General features: G+C 37.5%; 1 protein-coding gene across 1 annotated transcript in view; it reads left to right on the top strand.

The window, feature by feature from the left end:
* Nucleotides 1-24,486, top strand: part of EFCAB5 (EF-hand calcium binding domain 5) — a 124,808-nt gene that overhangs the window by 24,134 nt on the left and 76,188 nt on the right. The window contains 4 exon segments of the mRNA XM_060082985.1: nt 11,750-12,320; nt 19,989-20,145; nt 22,558-22,606; nt 24,004-24,071. Coding sequence (XP_059938968.1) covers nt 11,750-12,320; nt 19,989-20,145; nt 22,558-22,606; nt 24,004-24,071 — 845 coding nt within the window.

Raw genomic sequence — 24,486 nt, 5'->3', positions numbered from 1 at the left:
TGAGTGTTCTTTCATGTGTTTGTTGGCAATCTGTATATCTTCTTTGGAGAAATGTCTATTCAGGTCTTCTGCCCATTTTTGGATTGGGTTGTTTGTTTTTTTGATATTGAGCTGCATGAGCTGCTTGTATGTTTTGGAGATTAATCCTTTGTCAGTTGCTTCATTTGCAAATATTTTTTCCCATTCTGAGGGTTGTCTTTTCGTCTTGTTTATGGTTTCCTTTGCTGTGCAAAAGCTTTTAAGTTTCATTAGGTCCCATTTGTTTATTTTTGTTTTTATTTCCATTTCTCTAGGAGGTGGGTCAAAAAGGATCTTGCTGTGATTTATGTCATAGAGTGTTCTGCCTGTGTTTTCCTCTAAGAGTTTGATGGTGCTGGCCTTACATTTAGGTCTTTAATCCATTTTGTGTTTATTTTTGTGTATGGTGTTAGGGAGTGTTCTAATTTCATTCTTTTACATGTAGCTGTCCAGTTTTCCCAGCACCCCTTATTGAAGAGGCTGTCTTTTCTCCACTGTATATTCTTGCCTCCTTTATCAAAGATAAGGTGACCATATGTGCGTGGGTTTATCTCTGGGTTTTCTATCCTGTTCCATTGATTTATATTTTTGTTTTTGTGCCAATACCATACTGTCTTGATTACTATAGCTTTGTAGTATAGTCTGAAGTCAGGAAGCCTGATTCCTCCAGCTCCGTTTTTCTTTCTCAAGATTACTTTGGCTATTCGGGGTCTTTTGTGTTTCCATACAAATTGTGAAATTTTTTGTTCTAGTTCTGTGAAAAATGCCAGTGGTAGTTTGATAGGGATTGCACTGAATCTGTAGATTGCTTTGGGTAGTAGAGTCATTTTCCCAATGTTGATTCTTCCAATCCAAGAACATGGTACATCTCTCCATCTATTTGTATCATCTTTAATTTCTTTCATCAGAGTCTTATAATTTTCTTCATACAGGTCTTTTGTCTCCTTAGGTAGATTTATTCCTAGATATTTTATTCTTTTTGTTGCAGTGGTAAATGGGAGTGTTTTCTTAATTTCACTTTCAGATTTTTCATCTTTAGTGAATAGTAATGCAAGAGATTTCTGTGCATTAATTTTGTATCCTGCAACTTTACCAAATTCATTGATTAGCTCTAGTAGTTTTCTGGTAGCATCTTTAGGATTCTCTATGTATAGTATCATGTCATCTGCAAACAGTGACAGCTTTACTTCTTTTCCCATTTGGATTCCTCTTATTTCTTTTTCTTCTCTGATTGCTGTGGCTAAAACTTCCAAAACTATGTTGAATAAGAGTGGTGAGAGTGGGCAACCTTTTCTTGTTCCTGATCTTAGTGGAAATGGTTTCAGCTTTTCACCATTGAAGATGATGCTGGCTGTGGGTTTGTCCTATATGGCCTTTATTATGTTGAGGAAAGTTCCCTCTATGCCTACTTTCTGCAGGGTTTTTATCATAAATGGGTGTTGATTTTTGTCGAAAGCTTTCTCGGCATCTATTGAGATTATCATATGGTTTTTCTCCTTCAATTTGTTAATATGGTGTATCATGTTGATTGATTTGCATATATTGAACAATCCTTGCATTTCTGGGATAAACCCCACTTGATCATAATGTATGATCTTTTTAATGTGCTTTTGGATTTTGTTTGCTAGTATTTTGTTGAGGATTTTTGCATCTATGTTCATCAGTGATATTGGCCTGTAGTTTTCTTTCCGTGTGACATCTTTGTCTGGTTTTGGTATCAGAGTGATGGTGGCCTCATAGAATGAGTTTGGGAGTGTTCCTCCCTCTGCTATATTTTGGAAGAGTTTGAGAAGGATGGGTGTTAACTCTTCTCTAAATGTTTACTGGAATTCGCTTGTGAAGCCATCTGGTCCTGGGCTTTTGTTTGTTGGAAGATTTTTAATCACAGTTTCAATTTCAGTGCTTGTGATTGGTCTGTTCATATTTTCTATTTCTTCCTGATTCAGTCTTGGCAGGTTGTGCATTTCTAAGAATTTGTCCATTTCTTCCAGGTTGTGCATTTTATTCGCATAGAGTTGCTTGTAGTAATCTTTCATGATCCTTTGTATTTCTGCAGTGTCAGTTGTTACTTCTCCTTTTTTATTTCTAATTCTACTGATTTGAGTCTTCTACCTTTTTTTCTTGATAAGTCTGGCTAATGGGTTATCAATTTTGTTTATCTTCTCAAAGAACCAGCTTTTAGTTTTATTGATCTTTGCTATCGTTTCCTTCATTTCTTTTTCATTTATTTCTGATCTGATCTTTATGATTTCTTTCCTTCTGCTAACTTTGGGATTTTTTGTTCTTCTTTCTGTAATTGCTTTAGGTGTAAGGTTAGGTTGTTTATTTGAGATGTTTCTTGTTTCTTAAGGTAGGCTTGTATAGCTAAAAACTTCCCTCTTAGAACTGCTTTTGCTGAATCCCATAGGTTTTGGGTCCTTGTGTTTTCATTGTCATTTGTTTCTAGGTATTTTTTGATTTCCTCTTTGATTTCTTTAGTGATCTCTTGGTTATTAAGTAGTGTGTTGTTTAGCCTCCATGTGTTTGTATTTCTTACAGATTTTTTTCTGTAATTGATATCTAGTCTCACAGCGTTGTGGTCAGAAAAGATACTTGATACGATTTCAATTTTCTTAAATTTACCGAGGTTTGATTTGTGACCCAAGATATGATCTATCCTGGAGAATGTTCCATGAGCACTTGAGAAGAATGTGTATTCTGTTGTTTTCGGATGGAATGTCCTGTAAATATCAATTAAGTCCATCTTGTTTAATGTATCATTTAAAGCTTGTGTTTCCTTATTTATTTTCATTTTGGATGAGCTGTCCATTGGTGAAAGTGGGGTGTTAAAGTCCCCTACTATAATTGTGTTACTGTCGATTTCCCCTTTTATGGCTGTTAGTACTTGCCTTATGTATTGAGGTGCTCCTATGTTGGGTGCATAAATATTTACAATTGTTATATCTTCTTCTTGGATTGATCCCTTGATCATGATGTAGTGTCCTTCTTTGTCTCTTCTAATAGTCTTTATTTTAAAGTCTGTTTTGTCTGATATGAGAATTGCTACTCCAGCTTTCTTTTGATTTCCATTTGCATGGAATATCTTTTTCCATCCCCTCACTTTCAGTCTGTATGTGTCCCTAGGTCTGAAGTGGGTCTCTTGTAGACAGCATATATACGGGTCTTGTTTTTGTATCCATTCAGCCAGTCTGTGTCTTTTGGTTGGAACATTTAATCCATTTACATTTAAGGTAATTATCGGTGTGTATGTTCCTATGACCATTTTCTTAATTGTTTTGGATTTATTATTGTAGTTATTTTCCTTCTGTTGTGTTTCCTGCCTACAGAAGTTCCTTTAGCATTTGTTGTAAAGCTGGTTTGGTGGTGCTGAATTCTCTTAGCTTTTGCTTGTCTGTGAAAGCTTTTAATTTCTCCATCAAATCTGAATGAGATCCTTGCTGGGTAGAGTAATCTTGGTTGTAGGTTTTTCTCTTTCATCACTTTAAATATGTCCTGCCACTCCCTTCTGGCTTGCAGAGTTTCTCCTGAAAGATCAGCTGTTAACTTCATGGTGATTCCCTTATGTGTTACTTGTTGTTTTTCCCTTGCTGCTTTTAATATTTGTTCTTTGTATTTAATTTTTGATAGTTTGAATAATATGTGTCTTGGCGTGTTTCTCCTTGGATTTATCCTGTATGGGACTCTCTGTGCTTCCTGGACTTGATTAACTATTTCCTTTCCCATATTAAGGAAGTTTTCAACTATAATCTCTTAAAATATTTTCTCAGTCCCTTTTTTTTTCTTTTGTTCTTCTGGGACCCCTATAATTCGAATGTTGGTGCATTTAACGTTGTCCCAGAGGTCTCTGAGACTGTCCTCTATTCTTTTCATTCTTTCTCCTTTATTCTGCTCTGCAGTAGTTATTTCCACTATTTTATCTTGCAGGTCATTTATCCGTTCTTCTGCCTCAGTTATTCTGCTATTGATCCCTTCTAGATAATTTTTAATTTCATTTATTGTGTTGTTCATCTCTGTTTAGAGTTTGCTGTTTAGTTCTTCTAGGTCCTTGTTAAATGTTTCTTGTATTTTCTCCATTCTATTTCCAAGATTTTGGATCATCTTTACTATCATTATTCTGAATTCCTTTTCAGGTAGACTGCCTATTTCCTCTCCATTTGTTAGGTCTGGTGGGTTTTTGCTTTCCTCCTTCATCTGCTGTGTGTTTCTCTGTCTTCTCATTTTGCTTAACTTACTGTGTTTGGGGTCTCCTTTTTGCAGGCTGCAGGTTCGTAGTTTCCATTGTTTTTGGTGTCTGTCCCCAGTGGCTAAGGTTGGTTCAGTGGGTTGTGTAGGCTTTCTGGTGGAGGGGACTAGTGCCTGTGTTCTGGTGGATGAGGCTGGATCTTGCCTTTCTGGTGGGCAGGTCCACATCTGGTGGTGTGTTTTGGGGTGTCTGTGGCCTTATTATGATTTTAGGCAGCCTTTCTGCTAGTGAGTGGGGTTGTGTTCCTGTCTTGCTAGTTGTTTGGCATAGGGTGTCCTGCTTTGTAGCTTGCTGGTCGTTGAGTGGAGGTGGGTGTTGGTGTTGAGATGGAGATCTCTGGGCGATTTTCGCTGTTTGATATTACGTGGAGCTGGGAGGTCTCTTGTGGACCAGTGTCCTGAACTTGGCTCTCCCACCTCAGTGGCATAGCCCTGATGCCTGGCTGGAGCACCCAGAGCCTGTCCTCCACACGGCTCAGAATAAAAGAGAGGAAAAAGAAGAAAGAAAGAAGAAGATAAAATAAAATAAAGTAAAGTAAAATATAATAAAGTTATGAAAATAAAAATTAAAAATAATTATTAAGAAAAAAAAAATTTTAAGTAAAAACAAAAAACCGACAGACAGAACCCTAGGACAAATGGTAAAAGCAAAGCTATACAGACAAAATCATACACGGAAGCATACACATACACGCTCACAAAAAGAGAAAAAGGGGAAAAATATATATATATCGTTGCTCCCAAAGTCCACCTCCTCATTTTGGGTTGATTCCTTGTCTATTCAGGTATTCCACAGATGCAGGTTACATCAAGTTGATTGTGGAGATTTAATCCGCTGCTCCTGAGGCTGCTGGGAGAGATTTCCCTTTCTCTTCTGTGTTCGCACAGCTCCTAGGGTTCAGCTTTGGATGTGGACTCTGTGTGTAGGTCTCCTGAGACCGTCTGTTCCTGGTCAGACAGGACGGGGTTAAAGGAGCAGCTGATTCGGCGGCTCTGGCTCACTTAGGCGGGGGGCAGGGAGGGGTGCGGATGCGGGGCGAGCCTGCGACGGCAGAGGCCGGCGTGACGTTGCACCAGCCTGAGGCGCACCGTGCATTCTCCCGGGTAAGTTGTCCCTGGATCACGGGACCCTGGCAGTGGTGGGCTGCACAGGCTCCTGGGAGGGACGGTGTGGATAGTGACCTGTGCTTGCACACAGGCTTCTTGGTGGCTGCAGTAGCAGCCTTAGCATCCCATGCCCGTCTCTGGGGCCCGCGCTGATAGCCGCGGCTCGCGCCCATCTCTGGAGCTCCTTTAAGCGGCGCTCTTAATCCCCTCTCCTCGCGCACCAGGAAACAAAGAGGCAAGAAAAAGTCTCTTGTCTCTTCGGCAGCTCCAGACTTTTTCCCGGACTCCCTCCCAGCTAGCTGTGGCGCAGTAGCCCCCTTCAGGCTGTGTTCACGCAGCCAACCTCAGTCCTTTCCCTGGGATCCGACGGAAGCCCAAGCCTTGGCTCCCAGCCCCGACCCATCCCGGTGGGTGAGCAGACAATCCTCTAGTCTGGTGAGCGCTGGTCGGCACTGATCCTCTGTGCGGGAATCTCTCCGCTTTGCCCTCCACACCCCTGTTGCTGCACTCTCCTCTGTGGCTCCGAAGCTCCCCCTCTCCGCCACCAGCAGTCTCCGCCTGCAAAGGGGCTTCCCGGTGTGTGGAAACCTTTCCTCCTTCATAGCTCCCTCCCACTCGTGCAGGTCCCATCCCTATTCTTTGTCTCTGTTTTTTCTTTTACCCTACCCAGGTACGTGCGTGGGGAGTTTCTTGCCTTTTGGGAGGTCTTAGGTCTTCTGCCAGCGTTCAGTAGGGGTTCTGTAGGAGTTGTTCCACATGTGGATGTATTTCTGATGTATTTGTGGGGAGGAAGGTGATCTCCGCATCTTACTCTTCCGCCATCTTGAAGTTCCACCTGTAGGTAGGATTTAAAAGTATTCTTCAGAGTACTCTCAATAAAGCTAAGAAAGAAATTTTAATAAATAAAAAGAATTTTAAAATATTTATGGATAGCCTCCCCCAAAATGAGAATGAATAAATACATTGCAATGCAGTCATATAATGAAATATTATGAAGCAGTGAAAAACGAACACACTGGAGCTGCAGTTATCAATATAGATGAATTTCATAAACATAATATTAAGTATTTAAAAGGTCACAGAATACACATGATATGAAATCATTTTTATAAAAATTAAAAACAAGAACAATATTATATTGCTTATATATAATATATACAAATGCAGAAAAATAATAAACATGAAAATCAGAATAGTGTTTCTATCAAAGTAGGGGTATTTGAGAGGCTTTAATATACAGGTAATTTTTTTCTTAAGCTAAGAGTAGATATATGGCTACTTATATCATCATTATACTTACAGGTCTCAAATATTTCGTAATAAATAAGATTTAAAAAAACACTGCTCTAAGTTGTAGAGGTTCTGATCTCTTACCCTTTTATTTCACTAGTACTATTTATTGAGAGTTATTAATGATTGAAGCATGGGTCAATAACTACTTTCTGGCTATGTTAAAAACAATGAGTATGGGGACTTCCCTGGCTGCCCAGTGGTTAGGACTTCGCCTTCCAATGCAGAGCTAAGATCCCAAATGCCTCGTGCCCACAAAACCAAAACAAAAAACAGAAGCAGTATTGTAACAAATTGAATAAAGACTTTAAAAGTGGTCCACATTAAAAAAAAATCTTTAAAAAAATAATGAGTATCAAAATAATTTACATATCTATTTCTTCTTTTTTCCTGAATCCACGAAGTAATAGAGGCAAAGAACTTTAACAGTGTGTGGCCCTAATCCTATTGTGGTTCAGTTTGACATTAATATTTTTTCAGTGGAGAGAAGCAAATTGACTAGTAGATAATGTTTGAAAGCCCTGGAACTACTTCATCTCCATGGCCATATCAGAAAAAACCTTAAGATTCTTACTAAGTTTTTCATTCCAATCACCTCAGCAATCGTGGCTGTAGAAAAAAACATCTGATAGCTTATTGATCAGAGCCTGAACGAGCTAGGTCCTGGGAACCTAATTATATTTCTATTATATATTAGCAACAAACAATTAGAAAATGAAAATTTTAAAATACAATTTTAATGGCATAAAAAGCACTAAATATCTCAAAATAAATCTAACGAAAAATGAACAAAACCTGTACACTGAAACTATAAAACATTGTTAAAAGAAATTAAAGAAGACCTAAATAAATGAAAAAATATACCTTATTCATGAATTAGAAGACTTAATATTGTTAAGAAAGTAGTGCTCCCTCGATTGACCTCTAGATTCAGTGTAATTCTAGCAAAAAGTTGTGCAGGGTTCTGTATATGTGTCTGTGTGTATATAAAATAATTTGATTCTAAAATTTATGTAGAAATGCAAAAGACCTAGAAAAGCCAAGGAAATCTTGAAGAACAACAAAGCTGGGGGATTTATATTACTATATCAATATTTACAATTAGGTTACAGAAATTAGGACAGTAGGACATTGACATAAGGATAGACAAATAAGCCAATGAAATAGAGTCCAGTTGAAAGTCCTGTATTGAAAACAGGACGTGTTTTCAATAATGATGCCAAAATGGAAAATATGTATTTTTGAGTCCTACCTCACCCCACACATGCAAATAAATTCTACATGTACTGTAGATACAAATGTGAGTGATAAAACAGTAAGTAATTTTAGAAGATAACAGGAGAATATTCTCATGATTTGCTAATATTTTGTTGAAGATTTACATCTATATTCATAAGGAATAGTAGTCTGAAATTTTCTTTTCATGTGGTGTCCTTATCTGGCTTTAGTATCATATCTATGCTGGCCTCATAGAATGAGTTAGAAACTGTTATGTCCTCTTCAGTTTGGGGGGAGGAGTGTTGTAAGGATAGGTTTTAATTCTTTAAATGTTTGATTAAATTCACTGGTGAAGCCATCTGGTCCAGGACTTTTCTTTGTTGTGAGGGTTTTGATTACTAATTTAATCTCTTTACTTGTTATGGGTCTGTTAAGATTTTCTATTTCTTTCTGAGTCAGTTTAGATACTTTTTGTGTATTTTTTGTCCATTTATTCTAGGTTATCCTTTTTATCTCTGGGAGATTGGTGGTAATGTTCCCACTTTCATTTCTTATATTAGTTTTTTTGTCTTCACTCTTTTTCTCTTTGCCAGTCTAGCAATTTGTCAATCATGTTGATCTTTTCAAATAACCAACTTTTGGTTTTATTGATTTTCTCTGCTGTTTTTATAGTCTCTATTTTGTTTATCTCCACTCTGATCTTTATTATTTCCTTCCTTCTGTTTGTTTTAGGTTTATTTTACTCTTCTTTTTCTAGTCCTTGAGATGAAAACTTAGATTATTGATTTGAGATTTTTCTTCTCTTCTAATGTAGTCACTTAACAGCTATAAATTTCCCTCTGAGCATTGCTTTCACTGCATCCCATAAGTTTTGGTATATTGTGTGTTCATTTTCATTCATCTCTAAGTATGTTCTAATTTCCCTTGTGATTTCTTCCTTAACCCATTGGTTGTTTAAAAGTGTGTTTTTTAATCCTGCAGATTTCTCCTATATCTTCAAAGAAGACACTTTTTATGATATTTATATTTTTAAATCTATTAGGATTTGTTTTGTGGCCTAACATATAGTCTATCCTGGAGGATGTCCCATGTGCACTTGAGCAGAATGTGTATTCTACTGTTGTTGGGTGGAATATTCGGTATAGATCTGTTAGAGCTGGTTAATTTTTGTTTATAGCATGAAGTATGGGTCCAACTTCATTTTTTTGCATATGGATACCCATTTGTTACAGCACCGTTTGCTGAAGAGATAATTTTTTCCCCATTGAATGACCTTGGCACCCTTGGCAAAAGTCAATTGGTCATATATTTATGGGTATATTTCTGCTCCAGGCTCATCTTGAATATTTCTTGCCCCAGTCCTAGAATCAGCCATTTTTTCAATGAGTCCTGATTTTTTTTAATTGGAGAATGATATTAGAAACCAAGGTCTGGGGGCCTCCCTGGTGGCGCAGTGGTTGGGAGTCCGCCTGCCGATGCAGGGGATACGGGTTCGTGCCCCGGTCTGGGAGGATCCCATATGCCGCGGAGCGGCTGGGCCCGTGAGCCATGGCCGCTGGGCCTGCGCATCCGGAGCCTGTGCTCTGCAACGGGAGAGGCCACAACAGTGAGAGGCCCGCATACCGCAAAAAAAAAAAAAAAAAAAAAAGAAACCAAGGTCTGGGGACTTCCCTGGTGGCACAGTGGTTAAGAATCCGCCTGCCAATGAAGGGGACATGGGTTTGAGCCCTGGTCTGGGAAGGTCCCACATGCCATGGAGCAACTAAACCCGAGTGCCACAACTACTGAGCCTGCACTTTAGAGCCCATGCTCCACAACAAGAGAAGCCACCGCAATGAGAAGCCTGTGCACCGCAGTGAAGAGCAGCCCCTGCTCGCCGCAACTAGGGAAAGCCTGCACGCAGCAACAAAGACCCAATGCAGCCAAAAATAAATAAATAAATAAATTTAAAATTTCAATCCTATTAAAAAAAAAAAAGAAAGAAACCAAGGTCTGAGCACTAGATTTCCAAGCTCCCATAATTTTTAAAAATAATATAACTATATTTTTAATTTCCTCTAATTTCTCTGCTCTGAGGATATTAATTACAGCTCTTTTAGAACTCCTTATATTTGTTCTATTAATGGTGCTTCCTTGGATAGTATTAATCATTGCATTCGTTTAGTCATGGAGTTAGTTTTCGTTAAATATTTGGTGATCCTTATGTGTGTACTTACATTTGCATTTGGGAATCCCTGTTTGCTTTTCTCTGGATGACGTTTCTGTTTTCTGTAGCCTGCTGCCAGTGATTGTGGAGGAGGGGTAAGCTATGCAGATTGTGGAGGAGGGGTAAGATATGCAGACAGTGAAGTCTGTCAGCAATTCATTTTCTCTGTGTGTGGAGGCATTATCCTGCCTCTCTTGCCCGAATCCCCTTGTCCCAGTTCAAGGGTGAATGCCTCTGGTGCCCGATGATTAGCTCAAATGGGGATGAAGATACACAAAAAGGTCAGTCATTCCCCTGCTATCCATATCTACATCCTTTAAACTTAGGGTGCCTCAGAGGTGCTCCCAAATTTCACAGTCATCTTCTGGATCTTTTTAGTCTTATAGTTTCTTTAGTCAATCTAATCCCATCTACCTTACAGTTTTCAGAGACCTTCAGAGTTTCTGAAGGCCCTCTTCATGATTGATTGTTAGCATTCTTTTTTTTTTTTTTTTTTTGGCTGTGCCACCTTAGTTGCAGCATGCAAGGATCTTCATTGTGACATGAGGACTCTTAGTTGTGGCATGCATGTGGGATCTAGTTCCCCAACCAGGAATCAAACCCAGGCCCCTTGCATTGGGGAGCGTGAAGTCTTACCCACTGGACCACCAGAAGAGTCCTTTTTTAAAATTAATTTTTATTGGAGTATAGTTGCCTTACAGTGTTGTGTTAGTTTCTACTGGTTGTTAGCATTCTTATGTTCATATTAAAACACACACACACACACACAAACACACACACACCCTTTTCTATCATTTCTAGAGATTTTGGTAGGGAGGGCATGTAGGTCCTGATCTCAGTCCACTATCTTGGTCTAAAATCTCCAACATGAAAGAAGTTGGAAATATGAGAGTGGGAAGAAATATATTTATTGGCTTGGCCAAAAGGTTCATTTGGGTTTTTCTGTAACACCTTATGGAAAACCCCGAACAAACTTTTTGGCCAACCCAATACACGTACATGTCTGGTAGACTCTCTTCACTGCCTACTCAGCAGACATTTTCCCACCTTTTGTCTGCCAATGGAACTTAAGTTTTGTAGCAGATGGAAATCACTTGATATCAGAGAATATGGTCTAAAACCTGACCAAATTTGGTCTAAACCCTGACCAAGGAATAAATTATGATTGATCAAAACTATTCTCAATAACCCTTTTACCTTTACCAGCTATTGGCCTAGGGTGGGCACGTAACCTAATTAGGGCCAATGAAATGTAAAGGAAAGTCTTAGAGTGAGGAGTCTGGGATCTTCTCTTCTTGAATAATATAACAGAACTTCAAGAGGATAAAGACCCTTCGTTCTCAATCCTTTTCTCCTTTAAAGAAGTGATGCCTGGAGCTGCAATAGCTATCTTGTGATCCTGAGATACAAGCACAAAAAATGAATAAAGAACAATAGAAACATGCTAGGTACTTAATAAAAACACTGAGCTGTTGAACGGCTTCTGATTAAGAAAACAGTAAATGTCCTTATGGTTAAAGTCACTGCTGTCTGATTTTCTGTTACTTTTAGCTGTGTTCGAATATACCATGTAAATGGATGTAAAATAATTTTCTAATAATATTCTAAAGTAACATAGATTAAAATCTACTTCTAATATTTCTTACATTTCAATTTTTGTCCCCTCAGAATTAAACCTGGAGGAGCAGCCAAAAATCTCTACTTGTTCAATAAAGGACTCTAGAATCTCAAAGAATACTGTATTTAGAAAACCTGCGAAAGTGCTTTTCAATTTAGATCAAACTGCACAGAATTCAAAGCTAGAACAGTCATGGAAGAAAAATCTTTTTGAAAGAGTGCAGGCAAGAGCCCAGGCAATGCAGCAGAAAATCATAGATAAGGAAAATCTGAAGAAGGAACTAGAAAAAAAGGCTGAAGAAAAACTCCCCAGAGATAATTTGGCCAAAGAGTGGTTTAATACTGAAAACATGACACTGAACACTCGTGTGTATTTGCTCGAGAAACTTCTACCCACCTTAGTTCCTGGAATGGAAAAAATGTTAATGCAAGTGGAAAAGAAAAAGCTTTTGGCAGAAGTTGATATTCCAACCAAGTTTGATCCAATTAACCACTTGGGGGAATACTTAATGAGAAACAACCCTAATTATATCAAAGACTCAGGAATGTCTGGTTATCAGAGGGTGATGAGAAATATCGCAGAAGACCTGAAGATAAACATTCCGAACACTACTTACAACAGGTACAGTTTGTTGTATTTGCAGTTGATGATCTAGCTCCCTATGTTGAAAAGCAAGTAGAACAATAACATAATCATACAAATAGGACTTAAAGTAATTTTATAGTTCTTCAAAAAGTATTATTGATTTACTACTATGTGCTTCACTGTTTATGAAGCACTGTGAAGACTAACGAGGTATATTAAGTAAGTTCCTTGTACTGATGAATTTAGTTATCTCACTAGGATCCCAAGTGTATATTTATTTGTTTATTATTTGTCTTCTTGCATTGGAAAGTAAGCTATATGAGAGGAAGGACTTTTTAAAATTTAACTTTTCAGATAGGTAATATGTTCACCTGCTTCAAAAGCTGAAACGTATGAAGTGTTATATGATGGAAACTTTCTCTCCCATTCTTACCCTCCATCCACACAGTGCTCCACCTCTGCAATAAATAGCTACTGTTCTTAATTTTCAATGGATCCTTCCAGAGTTTCTTAGTGCATACATAAGCAAATGCAAATATACATTCTTAATTTTCTTCCTTTTATCCAAAGCATGTGAATGAGTTACAAATATTTTCCTCTGTTTTTCACCTGTCATTTATCTTGTGTCATGTAGAGGATTTTTTATTTCTATGTGGTCAAATTTATTTACTTTTATTTTATGGCTTCTGGGCTTTGAGTCATTGTTACATTTCATTTCAAGATGTTAAAAGAATTGTCCCATGTTTTCTTCTGGAATTATTTTAATTTTAATTTAAAATATTGATCCATTTAGAATTTATCCTAGTGTAAGATTTAAAATATGTATCCAACTTTTTCCTTTTCCAAATGGCTGCATAGTGAGCCCAATAACAGTTACTGAATAGTCTATATTTGTTCTTCTTTTCTAATCACTACTGTCTATTCTTGTGTGTTTACTTTTCAATATGAACTTTAGAATTGGTTCATCTACCTGAGGGAAAAAAGCTGGGGAGAGAGAACACCAAAAGAAACGTTATAGGAATTTTTATTGAAATAAGATTAAATTTATTCATTATCTTAGGGAAAATCAACATCTTTAATAATGACAAGTGTTTCTATATGAGAATGCTTGTCTTTCCATTTGCTCATCTTATTCTGTATCAGTCAATGTTGTCTTAAAGTTGTTAGGAATATCATGAAAGAGTTAAAGTATTTAAAGATGCTTTCTTTGCCGAGATTATCAGAATTAGGGTTTCATCTTCCTCTGGCAAAAATCCAAGATCCATATGTCAACACAAGACAGTTTCAGGCATTTGTAGAATATTCAGAAATCCTAGGGATGCTTTACAGCAGCACAATGTCTATTGACTTAAAGCTTGGATACCCAGCAATCTTAGCAAAAATAGTCCTGCTTTTAAATTCTCTGAACTATATCACTGTTTGTGTTGTTCTCAATCCATTAGAGAGCTTTGGAGAAGTCCGTTCATTTTAGGAATGAGAGTTTTCCTTACTTATGCTCAAGAAAAAGGACACATAATATTTTTGTTTGGTTTGTCAAGACTTTATCTTCTGGTGATAATGTTAAAGTGTCTGTTTGACTCAACCTGCTCTGAAAATTTTTCATCTGCCTACTTCCCTGGACAAAAAGGGATTCATCTTTGTTTGGTGTCTAAGTACAATAGATAGAGAAGACACTCCTTACTGACTTGGAACAATTTATGTAGTGGTAGCCACTTATCTAAAAAATAAAATATCACTGTTATTTGTAAGTTTTACATATGCAGTATACTTTCATTGCTTTCCCTCAGGGTTCCTGAAAGACATGTATAGAATTGAAGTGGACTATAATTCTTACATGTAAATTTGCAAAACTGATGAGGAGGGTAGGTTTGTGTCATTTTGTTTTTCTTCATATTTTCTTTTCTTTTAGCATCTTTTCCCTCTGATTCTTGATCCCTCCAGTTCTTGAGAATGCATATTCTATGTCACTACTGCCTTATTGTGAATTGATAAATGAAAAATATTTGCTCTTAAAGTAAGATTACAGGGCTTCCCTGGTGGCACAGTGGTTGAGAGTCCGCCTGCCGATGCAGGGGACACGGGTTTGTGCCGCGGTCCGGGAAGATCCCACATGCCGCGGAGCGGCTAGGCCCGTGAGCCATGGCCGCTGAGCCTGCGCGTCCGGAGCCTGTGCTCCGCAATGGGAGAGGCCGCAACAGGGAGAGGCCCGTGTACTGCAAAAAAAAAAAAAAAGAAGAAAAGAAAAAAAAGTAAGATTACAAACTTTTGATAGCTTGATTATGGTGATGGTTACACATATTTATACATGTGTTGAAATTTATACAACTATGCACCAAAAAAGGTTAATTTTACTGTATGATATTTTTTTAAAAAGTTAAACATTAAAAAGGAAGTATAGAGAAAGATTATTAATGTTAGAATTTCACACTGTTGCAGAGAAGTACACTATTGTACACTATTTTCTATCATATTGAACACTATATTGTACACCACTTTCTATCATATCTATATTTCCAACACTGAGCGAAGTATTTGACATGAGTTGGACCTCAATAAATATTTGTTAGATGAATGAATTAATAAATTTATTGAGGAGTCTTCACAGTCCATCAGTATTTATGGCATAATTATTCAGTGCTTAATGTTGAGCCATACCTTATACGAAAAAAAAATTCAAAATTTGGTTCTTGTCATGAGGAGCTTATACACTCTAGTTGAGGAAATATTACTAAAACATAGCCAAATTTATCAAAATAGTTGTCCACATAGCACTCTCCCTACTTCCTACACTTTTATCAACCTGTTCGATCTGGTCTTTTTTCCAGGCTCTCTTCAATAAATGTCACTTACCAATATGACAACATTCTCTCTGCTTCTAGGCCCAGTGGAAAGTTTGCAGTCCTCATCTTACTTGACCTCTTAGCAGTGTTCAATTATGTTAGCCATTTCCTCCTTGAAATACTGTTTCCCTTCCTTCCATGATATCATTCTTTACTAGTTTTCCCTCTACCTCTGTTTAATCCTTCTCAGTATCCTTTGCTGGTTCATTCTTTGCTACCTGATCTTCAAATATTAAGGTTCCTTAAGGCATAGTTCTCCTATCACTCCATAATCCATCCCTGAGTGCCCTCATTACAACATATGTAACTATTCAGTATCTGCACTTGGATGTTTCACGAGCATCTCAGTTTCAACAAGTCATTGTCTTAATTGATCATCCATCCAGATTTTTAAGCCAAAACCAGAGGGATCAACCTTGACACTTTCTACTTCCTCATTGATCACTTCCAGTCAATCATTAAGTCCTCCTGATTTTACCTCCTTCTTTCAAATCTATTCATTTCTGACCCCCCCCACTGCTGTCACCCTAGTCTAAGCTACCATGATCTGTCACCTGCAATATTGCAATAGTCTCCTAATTGTTATGTTTACATCCATTTTGCCCTCTTCCACTCTATCGTTTACCTGTAACTGAAGTGATTTTTTTTTAAGTTTAACGTTTTCATATTTTTCTCCAGTGTGAACCCTTTCAATAGTATCCCTTTATTCTTAGGATAAAACCCAAAATCCTTAACTAGGCCTATACAAACTTTCTTGTATGACTGAGTCTCTGACTTTTTCTCTAGCCCGGGCTCCCACCTCTCTCATTCTCACACTCTATACTCCAGGCATATAGGATTTCTTTCAGTTCTTCAAACATACTGTGCTGCTTTCCACTTCAGGATCTTTTCACATGTCGTTACTTCTTCCCGCTCCTCTTTATCTTATCCTACCAGTCCTTCAGAGTTCAGCTCAAATACCACGTCGTCATGAATTTGGGTTGGGATCTTCCCTTATAGGCTCTCTCATTGCATCCTGTGTTTCTTCTTCATTGCACTTATCACAATTGTAATGGTTGTTTCTCCTGCTGTAATGTGAGCAGGAACTACATCTGTCATATTCACCATTGAATCCCCAGCATCTAACACTGTGTCATGTAAATAATGCTCAATAAATATTTGTTAAATGAATTAACTGACATATTCTAATCTGGCTTAGAATGATGAAAGTTTTCTTGTTGTTTTTTTTTTAGATACATAAGATTATTTTGAGATATGTCTTAATTTGGAGTAATTGAATGTTTAATTTTGAAATCTCTATGATTAATCATCTGTACTTAAGTGGGAGGCTATAATAAATGTTCTTCATCATTTTATAAAATTCCAAATAGGCCTCATTATTTAGCTGTTCAAATATCATTGATTAACCAGTAACTTAGATTTTTCTTAAGTCATTGAACCTTATGTCAGGAACTTCATTTCATAATAAGCTGTATATTGAATAAACAGAAGAAAATGGGTTAAGTACAATAATTAAGTAGACACATATCATATATGTATTTTTATAAGAATACTCATCACAGGAATAATGTGGACATGCTCCAAGAATGACAAGAAGTCCAGTTTAGCTTTGTGAAACTAAGACCATCAGAGCTTAAAAACAAACAAACAAACAAAAGCTGAGTTTATTAACTTGCCAGGCAAAGGAATCTACACCAGTGAAGAATTCACTGACTAGTTTGCTGAGGGGGAAAATTCTGGCGTTTTTAAGTGTTAGGAAGGGAGCTTTATAGTGGTTATACTTATAACAACTGAAGACGATCACACTGTATATAGGACAGAGTGAGTCCATAGGTTTGTACATGATTGATTAAAACAAGTTCTGTTGTTTAGCAGTCGAGAAAGAGTCTTCCCTTGGGTCTAGTAATGGTCTGGTGTGCAGGGGTCACTCAAAGTTCATGATCAATTACCCACTTAAGCTGGTTAGAACCAGTTTTTATGAAATACAACATTCAGGTTTTTTTGGGGTTTTTTTTGTTGTTTTTTTTTTTTCTTTTTGCGGTATGCGGGCCTCTCACTGTTGTGGCCTCTCCCGTTGCGGAGCACAGGCTCCGGACGCGCAGGCCCAGCGGCCATGGCTCACGGGCCCAGCCGCTCCGCGGCATATGGGATCCTCCCAGACCGGGGCACGAACCCGTATCCCCTGCATCGGCAGGCGGACTCTTAACCACTGCGCCACCAGGGAGGCCCCAACATTCAGTTTTGATATAATCTAGGCAAATACTCTGAGTGGAAGATTTTCCTAACACAGCTTGAATGGATGGATAGGATTTGGATTGGCACAATTAGGGTAAGGAAGCATTTTTACTTCTTTAATCAGTTAGATTTATACTGTACTTTTCTTTGAAAGAGCTCAAAACACTTGTTAAGATGGCAAAACTGTTTCGTTAGTTAGCTTTTGCTGCATAACAAAATACCTCAAAACTCAGTAGCTTAAATAAACAATCATTTATTTGCTCATGATTTTGGACTCAGCTCATCTCTGATCCACATGGTATCATTTGGACTCACTCATACATTGCGGTAAAATGGCAATGATAGTCTTAGTCATTTGTCTATTAGTTGGCTGACCGTTGGTAAAAGCAATGGAGGTAACTGGATCATCATCCAGCAGGCTAGCCAAGGCTTATTTCCAAGGTGGTGGTAGAAGTGCTCTTAAGTTCAATGCAAGAGAGCAAACTCCAATGTTTAAGCACTTTTTCTTCCAGTTTTATTGTGATATAATTTATAGCACTTTTCAACTTTCTGCTTCCATCATGTTTGCTAATGACCCATCGGCTAAAGCAAGTCACATGGCCACAGACAGAGACAAGAGATGCAGAAATAGACTCCAGCTTATAATGGGAAAAGCTGCAAAGTTACACTGCATACAGACAGACATGCATACAGGAATGGGAAGAATCTGTGATAATTTTTGCATTTTACCACACTGCAGTTTTTTTTCTTTCCGGTCTCCTTAAATGTGGATTTATATTTAGAATCTGCTTACAGATTATGGCTACCCTACATTACCCAAAGTTATGAGTTTTGGATGCTATGGAATTCTGTTGATTAATTTAGATATCCTCTTGAGATAATGCAGACCACAAAAGAGAAATTTTATTCAGTCCCTGAATGAGTTACCTAGTAAATTAAAAATCCATCTGGATTATATTTGGAGTCTCATGTGCAGTAGCCCTGAAGCACAAAACTAAGTTTTGTTTCTAAATGTGGGCATTAATAAGAGGGAGGAAATGATGTCTGAACTGAGACCTAAAGGATGTGGAGGATCTAGTCAAACAAAGAGAGGGAGGAAGGCTTTTTTCAGGCAGATGGAAATAGGACAGAAACTCAGTTTTGTTAATCTGTGTTGATTAATACACATGAGAATCTAGAGACACCGAGTACTTATTACACAATATCACTTACTTACCTGTTCTGCAGTGGACCCTAAGCTTTATAATGTCAGAATCCATAGTAGGTGCTTGATAAATGTTTGTGTAATGAGTAAATAAGAAACTGACTTAGTGAGTGAGTATGAATGAGTGAATAATGAGAAAAAGCTAGAAGAAGGACACAGACACAGAACAGAGGATCATGCAGAAAAGACAGAAGTTGAGGGGAGTGCTGTATAGAGACAGGGGAAAGGGGAGAGGAGGATAGAGAGAGAGGGAGAGAGGGAAAAAGATAAAGCAGCAGGGAGAGAAAGAGTAGGGGAAGAGCAGAAGAGCCAGCCAAGAATAGACTGGAGGTTCTGAGATAAGTGGTGGCGGTTTGGCTAGTTAGTAGTCGCATTAGAGGAACTTAGCACATCCTTTAAAATGCTAATTAATCTTCCAGCAGTTCAGAAGCAAGCCCTTCCTCACTGTTTAACAACTTGCCTATTTTTATTTTTTCAAACTTCAAAGTTTATTTTTGAAGGCTTCTTTTCTTAGAGGATTTTGAAGGCCTTATATGGGCATAAAGTAATGATTTAGATTTTAGTTGTTTCTTTTGGATTATTGGAGTTCTCCAGTTTACCAGTTCTTACTGAGAATTCTTTTGCGTTTCCAAATCTGTCAGATTGCCCTAGTCTTTCTTCTTTGAAAGATGAAGACCTGACTCAAACATTACTTGAAAATTGTATTTGAAACCAGCAGCTATTTTTATTATTCTGAACCATTTTGGTGTTTCAATCAAATCGAGTTTGGGGGTTTTGAAGTCCTAGTAGGGATGATAAACATAGGAATGACTAAAATCACATTCTTCCCCCATTTTCAACCTGGGTGATGCAACTCTGTCTGAGTACAAGTTAACTATTATGCTCAGGGGCCGTCAAAAGTATTTGACTCCAGCCGGATAAAGGAAATTGGCAATAAATTTTCCTAGACAGAAATCAGAAGTTTGGTCCAAGGCATCAGAATTACCTGAGATGCTTGTTATAAATGCAGTTTCCAGGCTCCCACCCTAGACTTGGAATCAGAGTCCTTCCAAGATGACTTATGTGTCCAGGGAAAAAAGAGGCCCACCACCTTCAGGCTTTAGTGCGTTCAACCTTGCTTTTATATGTGGAAGCTTCTAGAGCTATTCTTAGTGCTTCTTAAGTACAGTATTTAGTTGAGTAAAATAAGGCCTACCTCTATAAAAAGTCAAATAATAGTAGAAGGCAGCTTATCATTAATGCCAAATTCAGTATGTGCTGGGGGAAGGAGGGATCCCTACAGGCTTGAATGAAGGAAAATTTCATGGAAAAAGACAGATCCAAAGTTTAAATGAGGCTCTGAACTCCTGTATTCTGCCATTTGAACAATCTGAGTCAAATCCAGTGGTCTCAACTCGACATTTCTTCTGTTTCTACATCCTTCAGAGTGTCCAAGATGAAGGAGAATATTAAACAGAAACGAGAACAAAGAGAATGCATGAACAAAGTTAAAGCCAAGGTGGCCAACACATGGAAACAGGCTCTGCAGGAACAGTTCAATGAGTGGATTCTAGACCCCAAAGGAATGATTCCTATGATAGTGGTAAGGAAGACGGTATCTGTGAAGGGTAGGTGGAATGGGTGATAAGAGGGTGATTGCTAGATACTGAGCAGAGTGCTAGAAGCCTCCCTCTAAATTTTTGGTCCTGCTGATGTAAGTCTAGCCCATGAAAGTCAATTTCTTCAATTTTCTCTTGAACATTAAAAAGAAAATTCTAGGTAGATTTCCAAAATATTGACTCTGGCTGAATTTCACAAACTCTTTATTACAGACAGACATAGCTTTCGTGTGTTTTTTGTATGTGTGTGACTAATTACTTCTGTGGACTAAAAGACCGTATCCTGTTTTGGCGGGGGAGGCCGCGCCACACAGCTTGTGGGATTTTAGTTCCCTGACCAGGGATCAAACCCAGGCCCTCGGCAGTGAGAGCGCAGAGTCCTAACCACCAGACTGCCAAGGAATTACCTAAAAGACCATGTCTTTAGCTCTGAAAAAGAACTGTACTCTAATAGTTATATATGTTCTCTTAGGTGTATAAGATGTGAGAATAATTATTGGTTAGATACAATACCAAGCATATTTCCAGTTGCTAAAAATAGACCAAGGAAGACAAGCCACAGACTGGAAGAAAATATTTGCAAAAGACATATCTGATAAAGGACAGTAATATACAAATAACTCTTAAAATCAACAATAGGAAAACTAATAACAGATTTTAGAATGGGCAAAAGACCTGAACAGACACTTCACCAAAGATATACAGGTGACAAATAAGCGTATGAAAAGGTGTTCCACATATGTCATCAGGGAAATGCAATTAGAACAGCAATGAGATACCACTACACACCTATCAGAATGGCCAAAATCCAGAACATTGACAACACCAAATGCTAGCAAAGATGTGCAGCAACAGAAAATCTCATTCGTTGTTGGTAAAATACAAAAAGGTGTGGTCACTTTGGAATACAGTTTGGCAGTCTCTTATAAAACTAAACATACTCTTACCATACAATCAAGCCATGGTAGATGGTCCTTTGTATTTACCCAAAGGAGTTGAAAATTTATGTCCACACGGAAGCCTATACATGGATGTTTACAGCATAATTAACAAAACTTGGAAGCAACCAAGATGTCCTTCAGTGGGTGAATAATAAATAAATGTGGTACATCCAGATAGTGGAATATTATTCTGTGCTAAAAAGAAATGAGCTATCAAGCCATGAAAAGACATGGAAGAACCTTAAATGAATATTACTAAGTGAAAGAAGCCAATCTGAAAAATATACTGTATGATTCTAACTCTATGACTTTCCAGAAAAGGTAAAATTATGGAGACTGTAAAAAGGTCATTGGTTTCCAGGAGTGAGGGGGGGAAATAAGGATGGATAGGCAGAGCACAGAGGAGTTTTAGGGTGGTGAAGCAATTCTGTACAATACCATAATAATGGATAATGTCATCATATAATTTTCAAAACCCATAGAATGTATAACACTAATGTAAAATATGGACTTTGGGTTATGAGTTTCCAATGTAGGTTCATTGATGGTAACAAATGTAGCATTGTGATGGGGGATGTTGGTAGTGGAGGAAAGCTATGTATGTGGTTGGGGGGGCAGGGAGTCTATGGAAACTCTCTGTACTTTCTGGTCAATTTTTCTGTGAACCTAAAACTGCCCTGAAAAATAAAGTCTTATTTTTAAAAAAGGAACTTCCCTGGTGGCACAGTGGTTAAGGATCCGCCTGCCAATGCAGGGTACGTGGGTTTGAGCCCTGGTCCAGGAAGATCCCACATGCTGCGGAGCAACTAAGCCCGTGTGCCACAGCTACTGCACCTGTGCTCTAGAGCCCGCGAGCCACAACTGCTGAGCCCACGTGCCACAACTACTGAGCCCACGTGCCACAACTATTGAAGCTCTTGCACCTACAGCCCGTGCTCCACAACAAGAGAAGCCACCGCAATGAGAAGCCTGCGCACCACAATGACGACCCAATGCAGCCAAAAATAAATAAATAAAATTTAAAAATAAAAATAATAAAATAATAAATAAAAAATGGACCAAGAAGAGCTCCGAAATTTTGTTTTTAGTCATTGAAGAATGAGGAATTATAGAGGACTCTTTGGATTGCCAAGCTGGTTGCCAAATTTGCCTTAGCTCCATCATGCCCAATGTCTGAGTGTTGTTAGAAATTTCCTTGGAGGGGGCAAATGGGATCTGCTCAGCATCCTAGTTCTCACACAAAAAGGTTGAAAATCAGTGAGGAAATATATGCAAAAGCATTTTATATACTTTGAAATCTGCTATAAACGAAATGTTAATTATTACTATTTCTGTCCCTGGGTTAGAAGACTTACCTAGGACTTAAATTAAAAGACTACAGATGGCTTTTAGTCTAAAATACTTAATATATGCTAATTGAAAAGTAGTATATGGTCTCTTTTCTTTGATTTGCAGATTCAGAATGTTCTTCATGAATTTTTTCAAAATCCAGATTTCCAGCTTGGTAAGCCTGCCTGTTCCTCTTACTGCAGTGTTTATATTTTTCTCTCCTTTTTTTTGAGGGTGGAGGGATGCTGAGTAAAGATGAAGAGTCATGTAGTCAAGCTCTTTTGCTCTTTTCAGTTGGAGAATGTAGAAAAGCAGAGATGCAATCAGTGATTTTTAATTCTTTTAGTCGAGTGCCCCATTTTACAACTATTTTGTAATAACCCTTTATTATCCTATCAAATTCCTAGAAAATATTGCTTACATACACAGAATTTTAAAAGAAAGATATAATGTCATAACTGTGATATGAAGGAGAAATACAAGTAAAGACATAAGAAAATTAAATGTGCTGTATTTCAATATATAAATGCTTAGTTACAACTTCGCTAAAAGACATATGGAATAGTCAGACATTGGTACCTATTTATAATGAATGTTTAGACATAAGAAAAGTAAAATTATATCCAATCAGTCATACTCTTTGTATTTGGCGTTTTGAAATAAGAGCAAAATGAATGGATTTTTATATACATGTAGAATCCTAGGGCTTCCTTGGTGGCGCAGTGGTTGAGAGTCCGCCTGCCGATGCAGGGGACACGGGTTCGTGCCCCGGTCCGGGAAGATCCCACATGCTGCGGAGCGGCTAGGCCCGTGAGCCATGGCCGCTGAGCCTGTGCGTCCGGAGCCTGTGCTCAGCAACGGGAGAGGCCGCAACAGTGAGAGGCCCGCGTACTGCAAAAAAAAAAAAAAAAAAAAGAAAAAAAAAATCTTTTTATGTACCAGCCCATAATAGGCAGGAAGAGTTATTCTTAGAAGTGGGAGAGGAAACCAGTGTATTAATTCTTTTATCATGAGCTTTCATACAATTTATGTGTCTTAGTAAGGTCAATAAGGAACATGTAATTGTCATATCAAATGAAGGTTTAAAAAAGTCTTTATTTCAAGTATTGCTGTTTATATTTTTATATTATCTGAATCTTTTACCAAAAGAATATATTCATATTTATTTAATTTTTAAAATATTAAAGACAAAATTAAGTATTTAAAAGGAATGTTTGTGGAAGTGTTGTGTTTTAGGACCTTCTAGCATAAATGCTAGCATAAACCAACACAGATATTTTTGCAGTCTTTTATACTATTGATGTGCCTATTTATTTCTGCTTTATCTTGACATGGTCATTAAAAATGTAGGCATGTTCTTTTTAGTGTTTGAGTTGCTTAGTTAAATAGAAGCCAGGAAAAATAATAATTTTGTAGTAACTGGAATGTTACCCAACTATATATCATTTACTCTATTATAAATATTGATGGACATTAAGAATTTTATTTTCTTTTGGAGTACTATAATATGAATGTAAAATATGAATGTATCACAACCAAACTATCAAATAACCTTTGTTCCATAATTAAAAGCATGCTGCCAACAATTGGATATTGCTGACTCAATGGAACCAAGACTGAACAAAATGGAATTTATAGAAGTAAGTTATACTATTCATTATTTGAATCAAATTATTTTGCCAGTTTCAGTTGTCTTTTGGTGGATGTCACACATACATTAACTTAAATTAAATGAAAGCATAAAAACTTATTTTATCGATTCTAAGATGTACACTTTAAAATATTTTAACCCCTCTGAAGTTAGGTTACATCTTTTTTTTTTTTTTTTTTTTTTGTCAGCCCTCATACCATATCCCTTAAGCAGTACTATCTTACAGTAACATAATGGAGCCATATCAGCAATTTTAAAGTTGTTCTTTTTACTCTTTAAAATGTGGCTACATTTTAAAAAGTAAAAAGAACATAGATAAAATTAATTTTATTTTATTTATTTTTTTTAATTTAACAAATTTAATCAGTTATACATATACATATGTTCCCATATCCCCTCCCTTT

This window comes from Mesoplodon densirostris, chromosome 18 (assembly GCF_025265405.1).
Source record: "Mesoplodon densirostris isolate mMesDen1 chromosome 18, mMesDen1 primary haplotype, whole genome shotgun sequence".
In the NCBI taxonomy this organism is placed as follows: Eukaryota; Metazoa; Chordata; class Mammalia; order Artiodactyla; family Ziphiidae; genus Mesoplodon; species Mesoplodon densirostris.
The sequence above is the reverse complement of the archived record's forward strand: the minus strand, read 5'-3'. Positions and strand labels throughout refer to the sequence as shown.